This window comes from Rhinolophus hipposideros (assembly GCF_964194185.1).
Source record: "Rhinolophus hipposideros genome assembly, chromosome: 5".
Classification (NCBI taxonomy): Eukaryota; Metazoa; Chordata; class Mammalia; order Chiroptera; family Rhinolophidae; genus Rhinolophus; species Rhinolophus hipposideros.
In genome coordinates this window covers 15,390,892-15,413,815 of record NC_138051.1, presented here as the reverse complement: position 1 = coordinate 15,413,815, position 22,924 = coordinate 15,390,892, and the positions used below count along the sequence as shown (strand labels likewise).

The 22,924-nt window shown below is 36.1% G+C and overlaps 1 protein-coding gene across 22 annotated transcripts in view; it reads left to right on the top strand.

Annotated features, from left to right (window-relative positions):
• Positions 1 to 9,750, top strand: part of MIA2 (MIA SH3 domain ER export factor 2) — an 86,205-nt gene extending 76,455 nt beyond the window's left edge. For all 22 annotated transcript variants that reach the window (XM_081047832.1, XM_081047821.1, XM_081047831.1 and 19 more), the window contains 4 exons: positions 5,118 to 5,243; positions 6,445 to 6,503; positions 7,195 to 7,429; positions 8,562 to 9,750. In XM_081047832.1, coding sequence (XP_080903958.1) covers positions 5,118 to 5,243; positions 6,445 to 6,503; positions 7,195 to 7,429; positions 8,562 to 8,734 — 593 coding nt within the window. In that variant the 3' untranslated portion in view covers positions 8,735 to 9,750. The remainder of the gene's footprint in view (positions 1 to 5,117; positions 5,244 to 6,444; positions 6,504 to 7,194; positions 7,430 to 8,561) is intronic.
• The last annotated feature ends 13,174 nt before the right edge of the window (positions 9,751 to 22,924 follow it).

The window sequence follows — 22,924 nt, the reverse complement described above, 5'->3', positions numbered from 1 at the left end:
TCCTGCATTGCGAACTTTTCTTTCTAGACAATTCATTGAATAGAACTACAGTTTAAGTTAGGTGCATTTTGGTCTCCTTGTTGGGATTTTGGAGCCTTCATAAATTTAGTAAGTTGTCCACAAAACTTCAGCAATGCTTTTATCCTCTTAGAAGATGATATTTACTTTAACGTTGTTTCCAAATTTTGGGACTAGCATTTTTGGGGGAGTGTATATCTCTTGTGTCACTTATATTGTATACTGATCCTGTATAAATTCTAATGATTAATATTTGGTTGATGAGTTACGCTATGTATGTTTAGATAGAGAAACTTTAAAATTCTGTGTTTAATTCTTCAGTTTTACTGAAGAGAGTAGATTGAGGAGAGATTAGGATGTGGGGACAAATGTAGACAATGTTTCAAAAAATTTTGTTTTCAATTAAAATGAAAGGTGAGATGGTAGTTGGAGGAAGAGGTATTTTTGTTTTTTGAAGTTGGAAAATATTACATAGTTATTTGTCGATGAGACTAATCCAAGATAGAAAGAGAAATTGATGATGTATGGGAGAGGGTATAATTATAAAAGTGAAACCCTGAGTAGTAAACAAAAAGCATGGGATCAGGAGTGTAACTGAGAAATTAGATAGGAGCTGAATCACTTTATCCATTGCAAAAAAGAAGGAAGACAGAACAAGTGGGTACAGATGTAAAAATTGGGTGAGCATGACTGAGGATGTCTAAGTGCATCACTTTCTTGATGTGGCAGGATTATGAACTTGAGATGGGAGAGGAGGGGATTATCAGAAATTTGGAGAGAGAGAAAAAGGCGTACGGTAACCACTTAGGACAGTGAAGGAGCTCAAACGTCAGTGAAGTGTATGATTAGGGTAATGTATATCCATTTGAAATTTATGATCATAAATTTGAATGAGACCTGTCAATACTATAATTATTCTAGCACTCTTGAGAGTGTTAGAAACAAAAACACAGAAAATGTAGCAAAATTCTATATATTACCTCCCAGATTTACATGTCAATATTTGCTTCAGGGGTGTGTGTGTGTGTGTGTGTGTGTGTGTGTAAATAAAACATAAAAAGAAATAGCACATGATATAAATGAGTTGAAGTTATCTATTTCCTTTCCCAGGACCATTACCTTCCTTGTTTCCCAGAGGCAACTACTCATAAATTTAGTATGTATAAACCTACCGTCCATATATATATATTTTTTTCTTTTTAAGGAGGGCGCAGCTCACAATGGCCCATGTGGGGATCGAACTGGCAACCTTGGTGTTATTAGCACCATGCTCTAACCAATTGAGCTAAGCAGCCACCCCCATATATGACTTTTTTTTCCCCATACTTTTTAAAAATTTTAAGTGTATTTTTCTAGGATCCATCAGTTCCAAGTCAAGTAGTTGTTTTAATTAGTTGTCACAGTGGCCCATGTGGGAATCTAACTGGCAGCTTTGTTAAGAGCACAGTACTCTAACCAACTGAGCTAACTGGCTGCCCTGATTTTTAAACAGAGTATATTTCTGTTTTATTAAGTTTATCATTGAATTATTTCCATTTTAATACATATAAGTTTATTACTTTAATTTCTATATTGTACTTCAGTATATAAATGTACGTATATAAATGTACCATAATACGTGTATCCAGTCTCCTTTAATGAGCATTTAGGGTGTTTCCAGTGTTTACCATTACTAACAATGCTGCAATTAATACCCTTTTTGCACATGTGTTCTTTATAGGTGATTTGAAAAATGAAATTTTGGGGTAATAGGAGATGCATATTTTTTATTTTAATATATATTGCCCCATTGTCTTCAAGAGTGGGTATGCATGAAGTATTTGAGAGTAGCTAGTTCTTCAAAACTTGATGTAAAACTTTTTTGAATATTTGCAGTTAATTGAGTTAAAATTTTTATCTCATTTTTCTTTGTAGTTCTTTGATTATTAGTGAGTTTGAGCATCTTTTCATGTTTATTGATCATTTTTATTTCCTCCTGTAAATTGTCTGATCCCTTTTATCTCTTGCTTAACAGAAATTCTTACTATATATTTTGGATACTAATCTTTTGTCTTTTGTAAATATTTTCTTGAGTCATTATTAATGGCTGTTATCGTTATACATAAGTTTCGAATTTTGTTATAAATAAGTCAACCCATCTTTATAGAATTTTTTAAAGACCTATCCCTATATCAAAAAGATATTCTTTGTTTTCTCGTAAAAATTTAAAATTTTGTTTTGATTTCAAGCCTTTAACCAGGATTTTATTTTTGTTTTAGTGTTTAATGTGAGGAATTATATTTTTCCCATTGGATAGACAGTTAATATAATACTATATATTAGTTCATCACTGTAAATTATCACTTTTATCTTGAATTATCAATTTAAATTATCACTTTTATCTTAAATGTCCATATTTGCTTAAGTCTGTTTCTTAGACATTCTTTTTTTCTATACAGTTGGTCTCTTTGTTCCACCATCATAACCTAACTATACTAATAGTTTTTTTCAACTTATTTCTGGAAATTTTCCTTTCCATTCCATTTAAATTCCTTAAGCATTAAACTATTTCTTTATATTCTATTTTAAGTGAAGATGCTTATTGTAGTTGATAGTAAACAGCACTAAACCAAAAAAAAAATTCTAACCCTTTTTCCATCTTTATAATTCTGTTTTCAACCATGTTGATGTTCCTGTTATGTTATAGAACCCCACAATTATTAAAGTAGGTATTCAGGGAACAATTGGAGTCCAAGCCTTGAAAAGAGATGAACAGCGTTTTTGTTTAAAACAGACCTCTTGAATTTTATTCTAATTCATAGTCTGTGAAACTGCTTCAGAATTCCCTGTATACTTATTCCCACTCTTTATTCACTTTTTCCCCTGATCCTTTTCCTTCTCCAGTATGTTCTTTCTAACCATCTTTTCTCTTATAAGGGTAGTACTGTGTTTCCCTGAAAATAAGACCTAGCCAGACAATCAGCTCTAATGTGTCTTTTGGAGCAAAAATTAACATAAGACCTGGTCATATTTTAGTATAATATAAGAACGGGTATAATGTAATATAATATATAATATAATACCGGATATAATATAATAATAATACCAGGTATAATATTATATAATATAAGATGGAGTCTTATATTAATTTTTGCTCCAAAAGATGCATTAGAGCTGATTGTCCACCTAGCTCCTATTTTCAGGAAAACACGGCAGAAAAAAATGATAAGAAAGCAAAAAAGAAAGAAAGGAATCATTCGTGTCCTTATTTTCTGTACTTCAGCTGTCCATTGGTTATATGCCTTCCACATACTTACTCTTATTACATTGTGTATATGTGTATGTGTATATGTATATATACATATGTTTGTGTGTGTATAGTTGAGTTTGACCAGAATACCCTTCCTTGTTTACTTGTTCCTTACTTTTCTTTCAGGGCAAGCTTTACCTCCTCGGTGATACCATTTCTGATTCCTCCAATTAGAATTAGACAGTCTACCACCTATCACATTAATTGTATGCCCTATTATTAAGGCATCGATCACATTGTATGTATTTGTTTCTGACATCATTAGTCTATAAGAGCACAGACTGTATCAGAAATAACTTTATATCATGTATAATGCCTGGCACATAATAGGCCCTGGTAGATTGAAGGAATGGATTAGTTTTACCAGTGGAGGGCAACATGGGTATATGATTTATAAAATAGTAAGCTTGTAGCAAAATTTTGTGTCTCTAAAGTTGCTAATATTGTGGGGATTATTTTAGAAGCAAAATAATGATATGATTTCTGAGGTCTGGGTAAGAAAGAGTTGTGAGGTTTTCAGGTTTCCCCATTTTTATCCCCTTGCCCAACTCTGCCATTTAATTAATCCCATGTTTGAAGTAGGAAGGGAAAACTCAGTTTTGATCACGGGGCTTGGTATTGGCCTTTTCTTCCATTGGGCTAATTGGAGATAGAGCTCTTTGCTAAGATTCTGAAACGCGATGGACATGAGCCGTCAAGCCTATCTGGTTCTTCTCTTGAGTCACATTCCTTGACCCTTGGGAGCTGGTTAAATATAATTCTACCAGCTGGTTGATGCCAAGTGTTTTCTTGGCTTTGTGTGGGAAAGTTGTCAATAAGTTCCCATGTGACTGAGTCAAATGAGGAGTGACATATCCAACATTGTATGGAGTTCACATAATGAACCACTATCTAGGACTGTTATGGAAGATAGTTTGGGGCTATTTCTCCATACCTATAAGGATAAGAGAGAGTCACACAATTCACTCCCTTTGACCTTCCTCATATTTTTGGAGTTGGGCGTATGCATGCCTAATCTAGCAAAAGTCTGCCATCACCTATCAAAGATGAGATAGACTACCTATATGTTTTTCAAGAGTGATGAGTGCCACAGGGACCCAGTAATAACCATTTTGTCATCTTAAATGATCCCTGGGGACAAAGGAGGGTGGCTGTAGAGGTACCTGAGTCAGAGTCTGTGCCCAAATTTGTGTCTGTCCAGATGTCCTTAATCTGAGCATTGTGAAACTTCCATCCATCTTTTGTATCAGAGATTTTCCCCTTTATTTTGGAGGGATGCTAAATTCAAAAATATTTAAGTTACTAAATTTACTAAAGTTACTAAAAATTTGATCACCACTAATGACCTCTAAATGATACTCTTTCTGTTTTGGTGACCATTTCTTTTGTCATTTTCTGTTGTGTTAAATTTCTTGCTATGCTAACAACATATTCTGTTTTTTCTTTCTTTGCTAGTAGCTATCTTTTCAGAATCATTTTGATACATTGATGTATCTACTTCTATTATTAAAATTGAAAGTTAAATGAATACATATGACTAAATTCTATTCATATGTTCTGATTTACACATAGTAATTGAAACTTTAAAAATCCAGGGTAGCATATTATACCTGTGTTTACTATAAAAGCAAATAAAGTTATTGCCTTCAGTACAATATGTAATTTTCCTAAAATTGTTTACTATTGTCTACCAAGAATATGGATCAAAGTCTTTAGGAAGCAAGAGAAATGTGTACATTCAATATATTAAACTTAAGTAAACTTGATTTATTTTTATATTAATGAAAATGCTTTAAAACTTGTTTTCTAGGCCAACCATATCCTCCTGATCTAAGTCTTCCTCCACAAAGGCAAGACAGATTTTATTCTAATTCTGGTAGACTATCTGGACCAGCAGAACTCAGAAGTTTTAATATGCCATCACTGGATAAAGTAGGTAAGAAATACTTTGTGTGTGTATATGAGTTTTTCAATAATGGTGGAAAACTAAAGAATTAAAAGCTAAATAAAGGACTAGTATAATTGCTATTTCTGGTAGCTCTTAAAGCCAAAATCTTTCCTGAAAACTTTCTGATTTTATGTTTTTTGTTATATTGTACACATTCATGGCATCTGCCTATACATAGGTGATTGGTTTGGGCACCATGGTAATAGGTTTACTGTATGTACCTATGATGGAAAATTTTAGTGTGTTCCATGATTAATTTTCTAATTTTTCCATTACTAAATATCCTATTTAGTAATCAGGGAAGTTAGGCTAATGTGAAAATCCACCAGAAAAATAATTTGGGTACATGTTCTGTTGCTGGTTTAATCAGTTATCTAAACATTTCATACTTAGATAGATTTAACTAACATTTACTCATGAACCTACTATTTGTAAGGCATTCTTTTCTGTAAACTACCTTACAGCAACCCACTGAAGTATGTATGTATATCCAATGTATGAATCAGAAGTATGTATATCCAATGTGTGAATCAGAAGCGATAACATTAAGAATATAAAAAGATTAAAACATAAGTAGAATGTTAATATAAATTTATTGGTAAATGTTTCCTCAGGAAAGGGTATATATTTGGGGGAGGGAAGGACATTATTTGTTGAAAATGTTTATTACTTTAGAAAATTTTTTTGAGTAATAAGCAGAGAAGCAGACCTATGACCTGGAAAGATCATAGGAATATACTGGCTGTTATATTTATATGTTTAATTACAAAAAGATAAGGGAGTTTCTAAGTAACTGGTGTAGTAGGTTTGAGGAAGATGGAGGTTTGAAATTGCTGAGGAGAAAACTGGCACAGAAGCTACAGAAGGAAGGCCAAGCCGTGGGCAGCTGAAGTATGGCTGGAGGTCTGTCAGCCTGCTGTGGTGCTGCTCTACGTGGCTCTGTGTTTTCTTTTACCCCCAGAAGAGCTAAGTGGCTCAGGTATAGGCAGAGTGGAAGCACAGAGCTAGGGAAGTCACTGCCAGAATTTCCAGGGACCTCAAGCTGTTCTTGAGGCCCTAACACAGGTTGCCGGTGTCAAGCTGGTTTATGTGCTGCCAAGGGCAGTGGGGAAGTCCTTTGTGACCTGCAGCCATTCTGGGAATGGAGTGATAAGTCATGTGTTTTTCATGATTTAACTTTTATCTCCAGATGGGCCAATGTCTTCAGAAATGGAATCCAGTAAAAGTGATAGCAGAGACGATTTTGGTGTAAGTATTGAAAGTGGAATTTTATCCATTCTTCAGGAGCCGTCTGATCTCTTGGTTTACTAAAATAGAAATTTAGCTGGCAATCTAATTTTTGACATAAAGCTGTTTCTTTCATCTTAACAGACATACTTCCTACTTAGCCTTATAGCTCTTTCTTTTCTGGACTGTGCCCGGTGATGGTACAAGTACAACTTAACAGACTATAACCTCGCTATGGATGAGAGACTTGAGTTAGTTTATCATAGTTACACAAGAATTTGGATATTTCCCCTTGGATTTTTATTTGAATATTTTAAAATATACTTTTGTTATTGTGTATACAAGTTTGGTTTTGGTCACCTTATTTTATGTTGAAAATAGTCACATAAGAAGCTTTTTTTTTTTTCCATTATAAGCTTGATAAAAGGATCATATTTTGGCACTCTTGGATTATTCTTGTGTTATATCTTTAGCCAGAATATTACTTTGTTCGTTAAAGCTGTTTTCTATTGAGTTAATAAAGTATTTGTGATGGCAGAAATCCATCTGATACAGAAAACTGTTGGAATCTTTCTCTGGAAGCTTTTAAGACTATTATAGGCTCTTTCTGCCTAGGTGCCTATGTGCTTTCTTCTAAGCCTAAGATTTTTCAGGAAGACGATTACAAATTTTGCTCTTGTTTTAGTGACTGCCATATGTCAATTTGTTACAGAATTTAAATGTGCCTGATTCATCTCCCCTCACCGAAAGTGCAGCAAGTGGCCCTGGCTTTGTTCCTCCACCTTTGCCTCCAGTCAGAGGTCCCTTGTTTCCAATGGATACAAGGAGCCCGTACATGAGAAGAGGTCCTCCTTTCCCTCCACCTCCTCCAGGAAGTATGTATGGAGCTCCCCGAGATTATTTTCCTCCAAGGGACTTTCCTGGCCCACCACCTCCTCCATTTGCAAGTATGCTTTTCTTTTTTTTTTTTTTTAAAAAAAAAACAAACAAACCCTTAATATGTGTTTTATAGAGTAAATCAGAGACATGGATTCTACTTTCTATTCATGTAGTAATGCAGTAGAGGAAAATTTTTCTCGCATTCCATAAGTGTACCATTGCTTTCCCAAATTGGGAAGGAGGTGAAGCATCAGTAGACTGTAATAATGCTTCAACTTGAGTCATCTCAATAATGTGGAATTTTTTCTGTATTTCACTTGACAAGAAAATCATTGGCTTTTTGCAGCAGTCTTATGTTAAGACTGAAATTATTTGTATCTTATTTGATAGAAATTGCTTATTATGTCAATTAGTAAAAATAATTACAATTTATATTTTAGCATTAAAATTCCTGGCTAAAATGTTTTTTAAAAATTTTTTGCTTAAGTACTTCTCATATAGTCCTACTTATTTAAAACCTGAAATGTGTTTATTGTGTTTGGACTAATTGTTGAATTTGTTGAAATTCTTTTATAGCCTCACATCAGAAAAATGGAATAATTTATTGCTTTTATAGCTATACATTGCCATTTAGAACTGCAGGTTTCTGCAGAATAAATACATGGTTACCGAACACTAGGCAGAAGCCTATCATTAACCTGATATGGTCATTCCTTACCTTATTCCCCTTCCATTTTAAAGTTTAAGGTGAATTAAAATGAATTTTGTTTGGGGAATTTTAAGACGGTGTTTTATGTAACATAAATGTTTTAGGATAATATCAAGTTAGGACTGGGAATTACTGGTCTGAATTTTAAGTCTGCTGAAAATGATATTATAGGAAAACTTATTTTAAAAGTAAGTTTGTATAGTTTGAAATAATTCTCCTTTTTAAAAAGTGTTAAGATGTTAGATTTTTTTATAGGACATAAATTGTGTCTAAAATGAATGACATTCCCTTTAATCCTGTGTAGTTGGACAGAGTATGTTTTTCTCAATGTTGTAAAAAATCGTTTGTTAGATTAAGTAATTATTAAGTAAATTAAGTGTCAGTATTTGAATATGAAGATAGGAACTGGAAGTTACAAGCTAATGATTTATTAGGACTGCAGTACAGGTGCTTGAAGCTAAAAAATGTCTTTTGTCAATCTCTTTGAACAGTGAGAAATGTCTATTCACCAAGAGGTTTTCCTTATTATCTTCCCCCGCGGGCTGGATTTTTCCCTCCACCCCCACCCCCACATCCTGAAAGTAGAAGTGAGCTCCCATCAGGGTTGATTCCGCCTTCAAATGAGCCTACTACTGAACATCCAGAACCACAGCAAGAAACTTGACAATATTTTTGGTGTCTCTTCAAAAGTAATTTTGACATCTCTCTCATTTTCAGTTTAAGTAACTGCTGTTACTTAAGTGATTATACTTTTGCTCAAATTGAAGCTTAATGGAATTACAATTCTCAGGATAGTATTTTGTAAATAAAGATGATTTAAATATGAATCTTATGAGTAAATTATTTCCATTTTATTTTATTCTAAATAGTATAATTATTTTAATTTGATTAACAAATCCACTATCACATAAACAATGATGGGAGTTTTCTATATGTAATCTGGCAGTCAGGGATGTTTTAAACTCCAAAGGCTGTGTCTTTATGCCAAGAACTGTATTTACTATGGTTGTAGACAAATGTGAAAGTAACTTTATGCTTAATTAAATAAATTTTAATTGATTTAAAGATTTGTTTGGCATTGATAATAATAATAGTAATAATAATAATAAAATCAGCTAGTTTTTCCATAAATGACTATTAGTTAGTTTTCTTTTCTCTCAGTGGCTTTGAGGCTCACGAGTAATGCTTCATATGGGTCTTTCCCATTCAATTATCTTACCAAAAATGTGCCGTATTTCTTGCAAATAGAAATGAATGACCCAACACAACAAATTAATAGTTTTTAAAAGCCAAAATTGATTCTATTTTAAAGAAAACCAGCATATTGTCTAATGGTAAGTTTCAGAATTTGCATCTTCTTAGTTCATTCACTGCTTTCCTGTACAATTTTTATTCTTATGTTTCTCTTCATTTGTAAGATACTTAACGTTTTCAGTAGGAGAATGTCGAGATTTACTATAGGATAACTGTATTGAGGCAGTGTGTCACCATTTTGAGCTTTGGACTCAATATCTTTGGAATGTTTCCCTAACTCGGGTTGGTATTCTATTAGTCTTCTTACAGGTTATGAAAGACTAATAAATATGACAGTGCTTAAGGTGGAGAGGTTGTTTGTTTGTAGTTGTTTACTTGGATTTTTTTCTTCAGTGCCATTAGACAGAAGATTAAATATTCTTTTTTAAAATTTGTTTATTCTTTATTCATTAATGTGTTCAATCATTTAAAAAAGATTTTTATTAAAAAAATATAGCTAGCATACAACATTAGATCAGTTTCAGGAATACACAATAGTTATTCAACACTTATATACCTAAAGAAGTGATCACCATGATAAGTCCAGCAACCATCTGACACCGTACCACGCTATCACAATATTATTGACTATATTCCCCATGCTGTACATTACATCCCATGACTTGTTTTATACCTGTAAATCTGGACCTCTTATTCCTCTTTACTATTTTCCCCACTTCTTAAGTATTTCACTTAATGTTAACATGCAGTATTATTTTGTTTTAATTTCAGGTGTACAGCATATTGGTTAGCAGGTTCTAAGCTGCAGCTTTCTCTACCTTTTTTATCCTCTAACCTAGTCCCTTCTGTTCCTTCTGTCCCTTATCAAATTTTGAAACCTCATTTGTTGGTGATCTCTTTTATTCTTTTCATGTTAAGGGGTTTATTTCTCTGGGCTCTTGTGTTTATTTCAGTGGAGCCTTGAGGGGCAGCTGGTAAATGCATATGGTTAGTCTGTCACCTTGAAACTTAAGTTTTCTATTGCTGTTGTTATCACCATCTGAAGGGATCAAAGTTCAAGATACTGAACAGAACATTATTTTGGACTGATACGCAATAAGCTTGGACATTTCAAGAAAGAATACTTTTTGGTCCTGGTGGGATAATTTTCCCTCCACTTTGATCTTACAATTTTTAAAATAGAAGAGTAATACATGGTCCTATAAGAAAAGTTAGCAAGTGGTCAAAAGCAGAAATAAAAACAATCATCTAGGGTCATCACCAAAACAAAATGCTTTTTACATTTTATTTTGTATTTCCTTTAGGCCTTTTATCTTTCAAGTACCTTTTGTATGGTTGTAACTATGAGTTTATAATTTTATATTCTTTTCTTACACTTAATCTCCTAATTGTTTTATGTAGTCTTTGTAAACTTGATTTTTAATGGTTGTATAACTTTCCCTTTTGTTAATATGATTTACTTTACTATTCTCTTCTTGCTGAACTCTTAAGCTGTTCTCATGTTTTTTAGAATTTATAAAGACCTATTAGGTTGGTGCAAAAGTAATTGCGGGTTTTGCAATTATTTTTAACCTTTTAAAACCACAATTACTTTTGCACCAACCTAATATATAGGTTAGTATAATGTCTCTGTGCATATACTCCTCTTCCCCCCCCCCCCGGGTTTAGGATAATTTTTTTTTAAGGGGTATATTTCTAAAATATATTCTTGGGCTAAAATTTGGGCAGAGGATAGAGGATTATTAAGAGGAAAGGAAATCACATTCTTTAAAATGAGGTTGGTTGAAAATAAAATGGACTTTTTTTTTAAACCAGGCAATATGTAGATATGCTTAGATGCTGTGAAATTATTTTGTGGCTATGGTCAGTGATTTTTAGTCTGCTTCTGCAGGTGTGGTTCAAGTTTCACCATGAGTCTATTCAGAAAAACCTTATAACCTATCTAGCTTTATAACCTTTGCAAACTAAGTCTTACGTTTCTTTCCAAGTAGCAGCTACTTTGACAGAATTTGATATGAGTGCTAGAAAAGAGATGGTAGGTTTTTTGGTCGTATATGAGAGCTCTCTGATAATGTCTATAAAGAACAGTGAAGCTTATTATATTGTATTAGATTTTTTGCTTGCCAGACAGAAATGCAGCTCAAACCAGTGTGAGAAAAATAAATGGAAGAATACTGTTTTTTGTCTAAGAATTTCAGGGTCTCACAGTTATATCCAGTAGCTTAAATTATATCATCAAAACATGGTCTTTTTCGGGCCGGCCCGGTGACTTAGGCGGTTGGAGCTCTGTGCTACTAACTGTGAAGGCTGCCGGTTCAATTCCCACATGGGCCAGTAGGCTCTCAACCACAAGGTTGCCAGTTCGACTCCCACAAGGGATGGTACGGTGGGCTGCGCCCCCTGCAACTAAGATTGAACAGGGCACCTTGAGCTGTGCTGCCTCCTGGATGGCTCGGTTGGTTGGCGTGAAGGCTCTAAAGCACAAGGTTGCCAGTTCGATTCCTCGATTCCCACAAGGGATGGTGGGCTGCGCCCCCTGCAAATAGCAATGGCAACTGGACCTGGAGCTGAGCGGCACCCTCCACAACTAAGACTGAAAGGACAACTTGAAGCTGAACGACACCCTCCACAAGGAAGATTGAAAGGCCAACAATTTGACTTAGAAAAAAGTCCTGGAAGTATACACTGTTCCCCAATAAAGTCCTGTTCTCCTTCCCCAATTAGAAAAAAAAAAAAAAAGGTCTTTCTCTTCTAATCTCTTAGATTTACTTTACTCTTAGTTTCGTTCTCAGGTATGTTATGTCTCATTGTAGCATTTCCACACTTACATGGTACCTAGTGTTTACAATCTCAGTAGGGGAGAGAGACATTATTTTGAAATTTTCAGCAAAATTCCAGGGGATGGCTCTTTCACTTCTGGTTTGGGGTAAAGTCCCATTTCTAAGCCAGTCCCTTATGGGAATATTGTCTTCTTCAATTTCATTCATTGATTTATTTTTTAAAAAAAATCTAATATTTTCAATTACAGTCCACATACAATCTTATATTAGTTTCAGATGTACAACATAGTGATTAGACATTTATATAACTTACAAATTTAGTACCCATCTGACACCGTACAGTTACAACAATATTATTGACTATTCTCTATACTTTATAGCTCCATGACTTTTGTAAATACCAATTTGTACTTAATCCCTTCACCGTTTTCACCCCCCTCCAACCCCTTCACATCTGGCAACCATCAAAATGTATCTATGAGTTTGCTTCTGTTTTGTTCATTTATTTCTTCATTTGTTTTTAGAGTTCACACACAAGTGAAATCATATGGCATTTGTCTTTCTCTGACTTATTTCACATAGCATAATATCCTTTAGGTCCATCCATGTTGTTGTAGCTGGCAAGATTTCATTCTTTTTTTATGGCTGAGTAACATTCCATTGTATATATGTAGCCCTTCTTCTTTATCGATTCATCTATTGATGGACACTTAGGTTGCTTCCATATCTTGGCTATTGTAAGTAATGATGAAATGAACGTATGGTTGATACGTCTTTTCAAATTAGTGTTTTGGGTTTCCTTGGATAAATACCCAGAAATGGAATTTCTTGTTTTTTTTGTCTCTTGTTATAGCTTCTTTTTTAAAGTCTGTTTTGTCTGGTATAGGTATTGCTACTCCAGTTTTCTATTTTTTATTTTTTATTTCATTTTCATAAAATATCTTTTTTCATCACTTTACTTTTTTAAGCAAGTCTCTTGTAGGCAGCATATGTAAAGGTCTTGTTTTCTTATCCATTCAGCCACCCAGTGTCTTTTGAGTGGAGCATTTAATCCATATATATTTAAAGTAATTAGTAATTGTTGATAGATATGTAGTTATTGCCATTTTATTCATATTTTTAATTTTTCTTCTTAAAGAAGGTTCTTGAACATTTCTTGTAATACTGGTTTGGTGGTGATGAACTCCTTCAGCTTTTTCTTGTCTGGGAAGCTCATCTGTCCTTCAATTGTAAATGACAGCCTTGTTGGGTAGAACAATCTTGGTTGTATGTCGTTGCTTTTCATCACTTGAAATATTTCCTGCCACTCCCTTCTTGCCTGCAAAGTTTCTGTTGAGAAATCAGTGGGTAATCTTATGGGGGCTCCCTTTGTAGGTAACTAACTGTTTTTCTCTTGCTGCTTTTAAGCTTCTCTCTTTGTATTTAACATTTGGCATTTTAATTATGATGTGTCTTGGTGTGGGCCTCTTTGGGTTTATCTTATTTGGGACTCTCTGTGCTTCCTGGCCTTGTATGTCCATTTCCTTCACCAGGTTAATGAAGTTTTCTGTCATTATTTCTTCAAATAGGTTTTCAATTCCTTGCTCTCTTCTCCATCTGGTACCCTTATAATGCGAACATTGGTATGCTTGATATTGTCCTGGAGGCCCCTTCAACTCTCCTCAATTTTTTGGATTATTTTTTCTTTTTGCTGTTCTGGTTGGGTGTTTTCTGCTACCTTATCTTTTACATCACTGGTTGGATCCTCTGCTTCATCTAATCTGTTGATTCCCTGTAATATATTCTTTGTTTCCATTATTATATCCTTTATTTCTGACTGGTTTTTTTTCATAGTTTCCATCTCCATTTTTATGAGATCATTGAGCATTCTTAAAACCAGTGTTTGGAACTCTGCGTCTGATAGACTGCTTATCTCCGTTTTGCTTAGTTCTTTTTCTGGAGCTTTGTTCTTTCATGTGGGACCTGTTTCTTTGTCTCCCCATTTTGGCTGCCTCCCTGTATTTGTTTCTATGTATTAGGTAGGGCTTCTATGTCTTCCGGTCTTAGTAGAGTGGCCTCATGTAGTAGGTGTGCTGTCGGGTTCAGTGGTGCAGTTTTTCTGGTCACCTGAGCCACACGCTCCAGGTCCCTTGTGTGGGATGTGTGTGCCCTCCTCTTGAAGTTGAGCCTTGGTTGATAATTGCACATCAATGTGAGGGACTGATCCTTGGGCTCATTGGTTGTGAGGACTGGCCTTGACTACAGTGGAAGGGTTGTTGTGTAGGGGCTGATCCTACAGAGCAGGATCTGCCTCAGCAGGACTCTGGTGCAATACTTGGAAATGGCTGGGTGATGCTCCAGCTCGTTTTGAAACTGGCCTCTGGGAGCGCCAGCCCCAGGACCACCTTGAAAGGGATCCACTGTGGGTCTACTTCAGCCACAGCTCGTGCTCCACCCAGAGGTGCCCAGCGGAAGCCAGAAAGAGAAATCCGCAGATGTCTGCCTCCTGTGCTGTACTTGGAAGCGCCTTTGAGAGGCCAAGCTGCGAACCAAGGCCAGCTGCCACAAGTGCCGGCTTAGGGCTGCTCAGCCAGAGGTACAGGACACACTCAAGCCAGAAGCTGCTTGTCTGGGTTCCACGAAACTTTGAGATACCCGAGGAAAAATCTACAGCTTGAGCCAAGGCAAGTGGCCACTAAAAGCAGCCTGGTTGTGTCCGAAAGTTGGGCGGGACCAGGTCTCAAATCTCCAGGGTGGGGCAAACGAACTGCAGAGACTCAGAAGTGGAGTCCACCTGTGTTCACGCCGGGAAGGGGGAGGGCTCAACAACGAAACAATGGTCTCCACCAGCTTCCCATCCAGGAGAATGCCGCCTCTCCAACCCCCATCCCAAGCCAGACTACTCAATTCCCCAGCATTTGTCCCTGCTGCCTTTCCAGCAGCTGCCCCAGCGCTGGAGCTCAGAACGAGTGATTCCACTTGTGGGTAAGTCCACGCAATCCCTTTAAGAGGACTGCCTGTGAGTGCAGCTGCACTGTCTCAGTTACAATCTCTGCTGTTTTTCACAACCAAAAATTATGGGGTCTTCTCTCTCCAGTCCTGGAATCCTGGGCTGGGGTGAGGCTGGGATCTCTTGCTCCTTTAGGCAATGGCGGGGAGGGGGTGTCCCCACAGCCGAAATAGCCTTCCCAGTCTTTACTGGTCACACACAGGTGTGAGACGAGCCTGTTCCGCATCTCTGACCTTCCTACCGGTCTGGAGGTAGCTTCTTCTGCACGTCCTTAGTTGAAAGGCTTCAGTTCAGCTCGATTTTAGGCAATTCTCAATAATTGTTGTTTTGTAGGTTAGTTGTAATTTTGATGTAGTCGTGAGAGAAGGTAAACACAGTGTTTACCTACTGCGCCATCTTGGTTGTCCTATCGCAACTGATTTTTGTATATTAATTTTGTATCCTGCAACTTTGCTAAATTTATTTCTTGGTTCTAACAGTTTTTTGGTGCAGTCTTTAGGATTTAATACAGTCATATGTCACATAATGACGTTTTGGTCAATGCTGGACCACATAGATGATGGTCATCCCATAAGATTACAATGGAGCTGAAAAATTCCTATAACCTAGTGATGTCATAGCTGTGCTAACATCTTAGTGATGCATTACTCATGTTTAGGGTGATGCTGGTGTAAACAAATCAATTGCACTGCCAGTCGTATAAAAATGCCAGCTAGGTTTGTGTCCCTACACTCTATGATGTTTGTACAATGATGAAATTGCCTAACAATGCATTTTTCAGAATGTATCCTTGTATTTAAGCAATGCATGATTGTGTATACAGACTGTCCCTGAGTTAGGATTTTTTGATTTTATGATGGTTCGAAAGCGATAAGCATTCAGTAGAAACTGTACTTTGAATTTTGAATTTTGATCTTTTCCTGGGCAGGTGATATGTGGTACCATACTCTCTTGTGGCAGTAGCTCCCAGTGAGCCACATGATCGCAGGGGTAAACAACCGATACACTACAGTGTGCTGTGTTGTCAGCATTTTTTTTTTTTCTTATAATTCTTATTATTCTTTTTTTTTTTTTATTAGTTTCAGGTGTACAAGACAAGGTAATACTTAGACGTTCATCATTTATATCCCTCACACTGTGAACCCCCCTCCCCCCATCCACTATCCCTCCGACCTCACACTGAACCATCACATTATATATATAAAATTATAGTTGGCATTCATTAATGTTTAGCTTTTGGTGTACAATGCCATGATCAGGTATCCACAGTATCCCTGAGGTGGTCTCCCAAATAGGACGCATGTCCATCGGATACCCAACAAAATCTTTACAACATTATTGAATACCTTCCCCAAATTAATTTTCAAAAAAACCCTGAGGCCATCTTGTGGTTACCAGCTGCTTCCAAATCCCTTCACCTTTCCCCTTATCCCCAACCCCCCCCAGTCAGCATTTTTTGGATATTGCATTTTGTGTTTTCGCATCCATCATGTCTACAAAACTCTCAAATGTGTCTCCTGCTTCTTGTTAGAGGAAGAGGAGAGCAATTACTCTTGAGATGAAACACAAGATAATTGCCCAATTTGTAGGCTAAATAATGTTAGTATTCTGAGCATGTTTAATGTAGGGTAGGCTAAGCTATGATGTTTGGTAGATTAGGTGTAGTAAGTGTGTTTTTGACTTACAATGTTTTAAATTTAGGATGGGATTTATCAGGATATAATGCCATCATAAGTCGAGGAGTATCTGTAGAATCATGTCATATACAAACATAGTATTCTTCTCTGATTTGGATGCCCTTTCTTTCTTCCTCCCCTCCCCTCCTCTCCCTTCCTTTCCCTCTAACTTCTCTGGCTAGGACTTCCAATATGATGTTGAATAGAAGTGGTGAGAGTGGACACCATTGTCATGTTCTTGATTCTAGAGGAAGAGCTTTTAGCTTTTCCCACAGTTGAGTATGTTAGCTGTGGGCTTGTCATGTATGGCCTTTATTATATTGAAGTACATCCCTTTTTCACTTTGTTCCAGTTTTTGGGATATGTTATTTTATTAAACCATAATTATACTGATTCCTTTATTTACAAATGATATAAATAGTGCTTTAAAAATTTTATTACCATTTCTTTGTTGAAACTTGTCATTTTGAATTATGTGACCATAATTTGTTGAAACTTGTCATTTTGAATTATATGACCAAAGAAAATTCATTTTCTGTGAACTTACAGTCAAGTCCTTTCTGATTGTTTATGAAATTAGTAAATATTTATGTTAATTTTCTATTTGGAAATAGTTTGCCTTCAGAGTATGTTTTATTTTAGTCTTTAAATCTGTGTAAAGAAATCTTAAAGTCTCAAGTATCTACTTGATATTTTAATAAAATTATACTTATTAGTGTAATAAGAAATATTATCAAAGAATCTGCTATGATCAAAAGATAATTTAATATTCTTATTTTGATGAAAGGAGTCAGGAAACTATCTAGGTCTGAAAAATTTGCATTGATTAATTTGATGGCCCTTGATGCCAAACCAATCTATTGATTTTATTAATTTTGTGGAAAACATGATCAAGTCAGTCAATAATAATGGGTTAACAAAACTGCATTTTGGTCAACTATCCTTTTAAAAATTTCCTCAATTTGTAGGGTCCATAAACATAGATGTTTATAAAGGACCAAAATTATGTATCTTTCAATCACTGGAAACTCTTAACAACATATCTTAGGTAAGTAGAGTTTTTAGCTTCCAGAAATAATTACAATGACAAGGTAGTAACTATTTTAATTTTATAGTTTTCTTGCCTGTCTCTTACCAGTAGGTATGTTAACCATATATTAACAGCATATTTTTTTTGTTAAAAATTAGAATGAAATTATAAACATACATTAGATTATGTAGTACATTTATATTTTCAATGTTTCCACATGTACACTCACTTTTATGTGCTACACATAAATTCATATACCTACATGATCATTCTGTTGCTTTATGATTCAATACAATCAGACAACGCACGTGTGCGCGCGTGCGCACACATACACACACACACACACGCACACACACACACACATACTGAAATATACCAAGGGCAGTTAACATAATTCAAGAAATACAGCAAGAATAGTGGTACATGGAGAGAATGGGACTTTAAAATTTAATATCTACACATTTGAAAAACTAAGTTGAAAAACAGTATTATGTCCCTAATAATAAAACTGTAGACTTGTAGCATTTATGAGTGGCAGGATAGAGGTCATATAATAAAGAGGCTCTATTTTTATCTGTGTTCAAATTTGCCAAACCCCTTACTAGTTTTATGACCTTGGACAGGATTCTTAATCTTTCTGGGTCTCAGTTTCCTCCTATATGAAATGTGGACGATATGTCCTGCGGATTGCTGTGAAACTTAAATTATTGTGAAGTGGTTAAAATAGTGCTTGGCATACAGTTAATATTCAATGAATGTCAGCCATGATATTTCTTAGCTAACTTATCCAATATTTTCTCAGAAAATTTCACTTAAGTGAATATTTCTTGATTAACTAAAGTTCATTCTTTAAAACATCAACTTTTCTCTTAACCATCTTATGTGAAAATATTTCTAAAATGTATTAAATGTTTCATTAACTTATTACACAGGTATACTAAAAATAATATATTTTCCTACTGACATGGATCATTACAAATATTTATCATTTCCGTATTTCAATCTCGTTATAGGGTGTTAAGTCTGTTTCAAGTTCAAACACAAATGACTTAAAATTAGATATGTTCTCTTTTCAGGTGTGTAAACTCCTATGCCTTTCACAGTCACTCTTTCCCTTCACTTTCAATCTACTGTAGACTGAGAAATCAAACAGGCTTACTAGAATTATGCTAAACATAAGAAGAGCCAAAAGCAAGTGGCAGTAGCTCTTCTGAATGTGACACCTTTAAATATCAGTGCAGGGAATAATCTGGCCCCGCAAGACTTTTATAGTTACTTCTACATCCTTGGCTACACTCTAAATAGCTGAGGTTTTATATAATGCCCATATTAAATTATTAACGACAATAGTGCTTTAAATTGAAATATGATAGAATCAACCGCAGTGACGTACCATGTTGCCCCAAAAATAAGACCTAACCGGAAAATAAGCCGCAGCATGATTTTTCAGGATGCTCGTAATATAAAATACGCCCTAAGGTGTCTTTTGGAGCAAAAATTAATATAAGACCCGGTCTTATTTTCAGGGAAATATAGTAGGCTTATTTTATATTATGAGCATCCTGAAAAAATCATGCTAGGGCTTATTTTCCAGTTAGGTCTTATTTTCGGGGAAACAGGGTATTAAAACTATTTAAGGGGTGGCCATATGGCTCAGTTGGTTAGAGTCTATCTCTGAACAACAGGGTTGCTGGTTTGATTCCCACATGGGCCACTGAGCTGCGCCCTCCACAACTAGAATGAAGACAACGAGCTGCCGCTGAGCTGCTGGAGGGATGGCCGGATGGCTCAGTTGGTTAGAGCACGAGCTCTCAACAGAAAGGTTGCTGGTTCAATTCCCGATTGAAAACGATGACTGGACTTGGAGCTGAGCTGCGCCCTCCACGACTAGATTAAAGGACAACAAAAACGTTCATTTAAAACTTTCCTACCTACAATTAAATTAGTATTTAACCCCTCAATAGATCTTTGAGCCTCTTTCAGTTTACTGTGACTTACTCCTCTGTGAGTGAGAGAAAGGTGATACTTGATCCTTCTGCTTTGGTCACACTTTAGACTGCCAGGATCATAAACCCAAGTCAGTTTATACATATGCATGTATTGGTAACTTGGATCATACTGACATTATAAATTACACATATTTTAGAAATTTAGGAAAGAACCAAATAATATAATGAATTCCCTTTTACTTGCTTCCTAGAGAAAATTTAATATTTGCCTTTGTTGTTTTCAAGAAAAAATGTTATACAGTTGTCCTCATGCCCATTCCAATTCTTGTCCTCATGCCCCAGAGGTAAGCAGTCTTGTGAAGAGGATGTGAAATGTGTTTTGTTTTTCCAGTTAAATCTGTATGTGCAATATGTGCCTTTTAAAAATGTGTATCAATAGCATCATTACATATATCCTTTAGAAGTTGGCTTTTTTTCACTCAAGATTGAGATTCATCCATGTTAATAAATATAGGTCTAGTTAGTTCATTTTGACTGCTGTATAGTATCCCACTGTATGGCGATGCCACAAAAAATTCATTCTGCTATTAGTGGGCATTAGGTCGCAGCTGAGTTTTCATGACAACATGGAAATAAGCATCTTAGTATTTGTCACATAAATAGTTTTCTAGAGCTATAGTTTTCAAAGTGGGTACATCCTCTGAGAGTCTGCAAAGAAGTTCCAGGCGTATGCAGGTATAGACCTTCCAGGTGTATTCTTGTCCACAGTTGTTCTGCCTAAGGGTGAACTGATGAAGAAGGTGCCGGCTTTCTTTTCCTACCTCCCTTTGGCAGTTACCTTTCTCCCGTGTTATGAAGGAACACATACCAGCCCTGTTCTTATTCACCCAGTCCTGATCTTATTATATATATAATATATGTTATTATATATTTAGATGTACTAACCTCGGGAGCCCTAAAGAGGCAATTTGAAATATTGGTGTCAGTGCTGAGAAAGTACATAACTCTGTTTTCAACCATTGTTTTCTTCCTCTTCCCATCTACTTATTTAAGCGAAAAACACTTTTTAGCACTCATGTTTATAAAAATGAACAATAGGAATAGAATTTATGCTGGACTAACTTATTTCAGGTGGGGAGCAGGTGAGCAGTAACCAGTGGCATGGGTGTGCAGTGGGAATTTAGGTGCCAAAGATGGGGAGGCCCTAAAAGCCAGTGAGTGTGCAGGCAGCGGAGAGCCCCATGTGTGACCCTGGGGACTACAGGAGCAGCATGAGGCCGCCAAAGTGGGCAGTGGAAGTGCACATGCCAGTGCCAGCGGGAGGCTCTCAAAGCAGCGGGCTGTGCAGCAGCTCGTGTCCATGTCCAAGTGGTTAAAGGTCAGGCTGGAGTTGCAAGGTTGCAGAGGGACAGTATCTGGGCCCCTGGCTGGGGCCGGCTCCATCACAAGTCTTCATGCCCAGGCTGCCGACCTTGACCTGTCCTGGGGACTACAGGAAGCCTCTGCTTCTACCATGTTCCCCATGGCTCCTAAAGTGCTGAGGTTAAAGGAGCACTGCTTAAAGGCATTCTGTTGTGGGACAGCATATATAGAAGGGTGCACTCAGAAGTGAGGCTGATAACTGACATAGTGTATGAGTTTAAGGAGGAAAACGAATGATGTAAAATTTTCAAGTGACCAAGAGCTTACTGAATCTTTTAAATGGATGGATGGTAGTAAGTACCAAATTACTATGGCATTTAGATCCCATTATTTTTTTTAAAGATGTTTACAGTTCATTTTAAACTTTGTTAAATTTGTTACGATTATGACCAATACTATATGCCTAACAAACTGGGCAAAGGAGTACATGGTTTTTCAAATTCCTTTTAAGATTTTTAGGAACTATGAGAATAAAAAGATCGAAGACATGGTGTTGAGAATACATCTAGAAGTGAAATTGCTGGGTCACAGGGCACAGGCAACTCTAACTTGACAAGATATCACAAATTAGTTCTCTAAAATGGATATGACAATTCAAGTTCCACCTGTCAGTGTTTACCTCTTCCTTGCCAAAACTTGGTGTTATCTTGTCATGTTGTTTTTTCTTTCAGAAAGGAAGGATGATTCAAGTGTCCTGAAAATTTATTCACAATATACCTTCCATCTTCTTTCCACAACCAGCAAGCCAAGTTAGTTAGATTGTTCCAGGGTGCTGACCCTCCAGGCATGTGAATTCTGCGGTGGCTGGTTGCCTTGTGATGCTTTCAGTCTCTTCGTGGAGAACAGCTGGAGTGGAGCTGCGTCACATAAATTCTGTGTGTTGGTGGCTGACCTGTGCTCTCAGAGGTGGCTGTACTAGTGGCAGGGTTATGTATGGGAGACTACAAATTAGAGCTGCATCGTTAGTTTGAAATACTTGTAATGACAAAAATTACTTGAATTTGAAATTAATTCACATTACAAGCAACCGCAACATTACATTTACACTTAGAGTAGTTAGATTTCTTAAGTATAATTTCAGCTGTTTAAGTTTTTGAATGGTTGTGGAAAAAAGTTAAAAATCACTTATTTGTGTGGTGTTTCTCACTGGTGGCAATATTAAAGTTTTTAAGAAGTTATCAGTTGAAACATTTGACAAGATTTTGTTTGAAAGTTTTATACAAATTCAATATTTATGTCTCCAAATCCTCTGCATTTTTTTTCATTAATTATATAATGACTTTTTTTTTTTTGGAACAGTTCCTTCCAGTTTATACCATTTTGCTGTACAATATTTTATATTTGTGTCAGACATGAAAAAGGTTGGAAAGCACTGACACAGACAACGTGGTGTGGTGGCTCACACCTTTCTTGTGTGTGACTCCATTAGCTCCATTTTATGTACTGGCATAAAGGTCCAGTCTGATTCATGCTGTAAGTCCCAAGCAATTGAGTGTTTTTTTTCTTTTTTTTTTTTTAAGGAGGGCACAACTCACAGTAGCCCATGTGGGGATGAAATCGGCAACCTTGGTGTTATCAGCACCATGTTCCAACCAACTGAGCTAACTGGCCACTCAGCAATTTAGTTTCTGAATCTATTATATGTGTTCGGCCATAATCATACTGTCGTTCCCAAGCCCTCCACTGAATCCTTAACTTTTTTTTTTTTTTAAGCCAGTCAAATTTAGCAGTGGGGGGGGAATTCCTTAACTTTT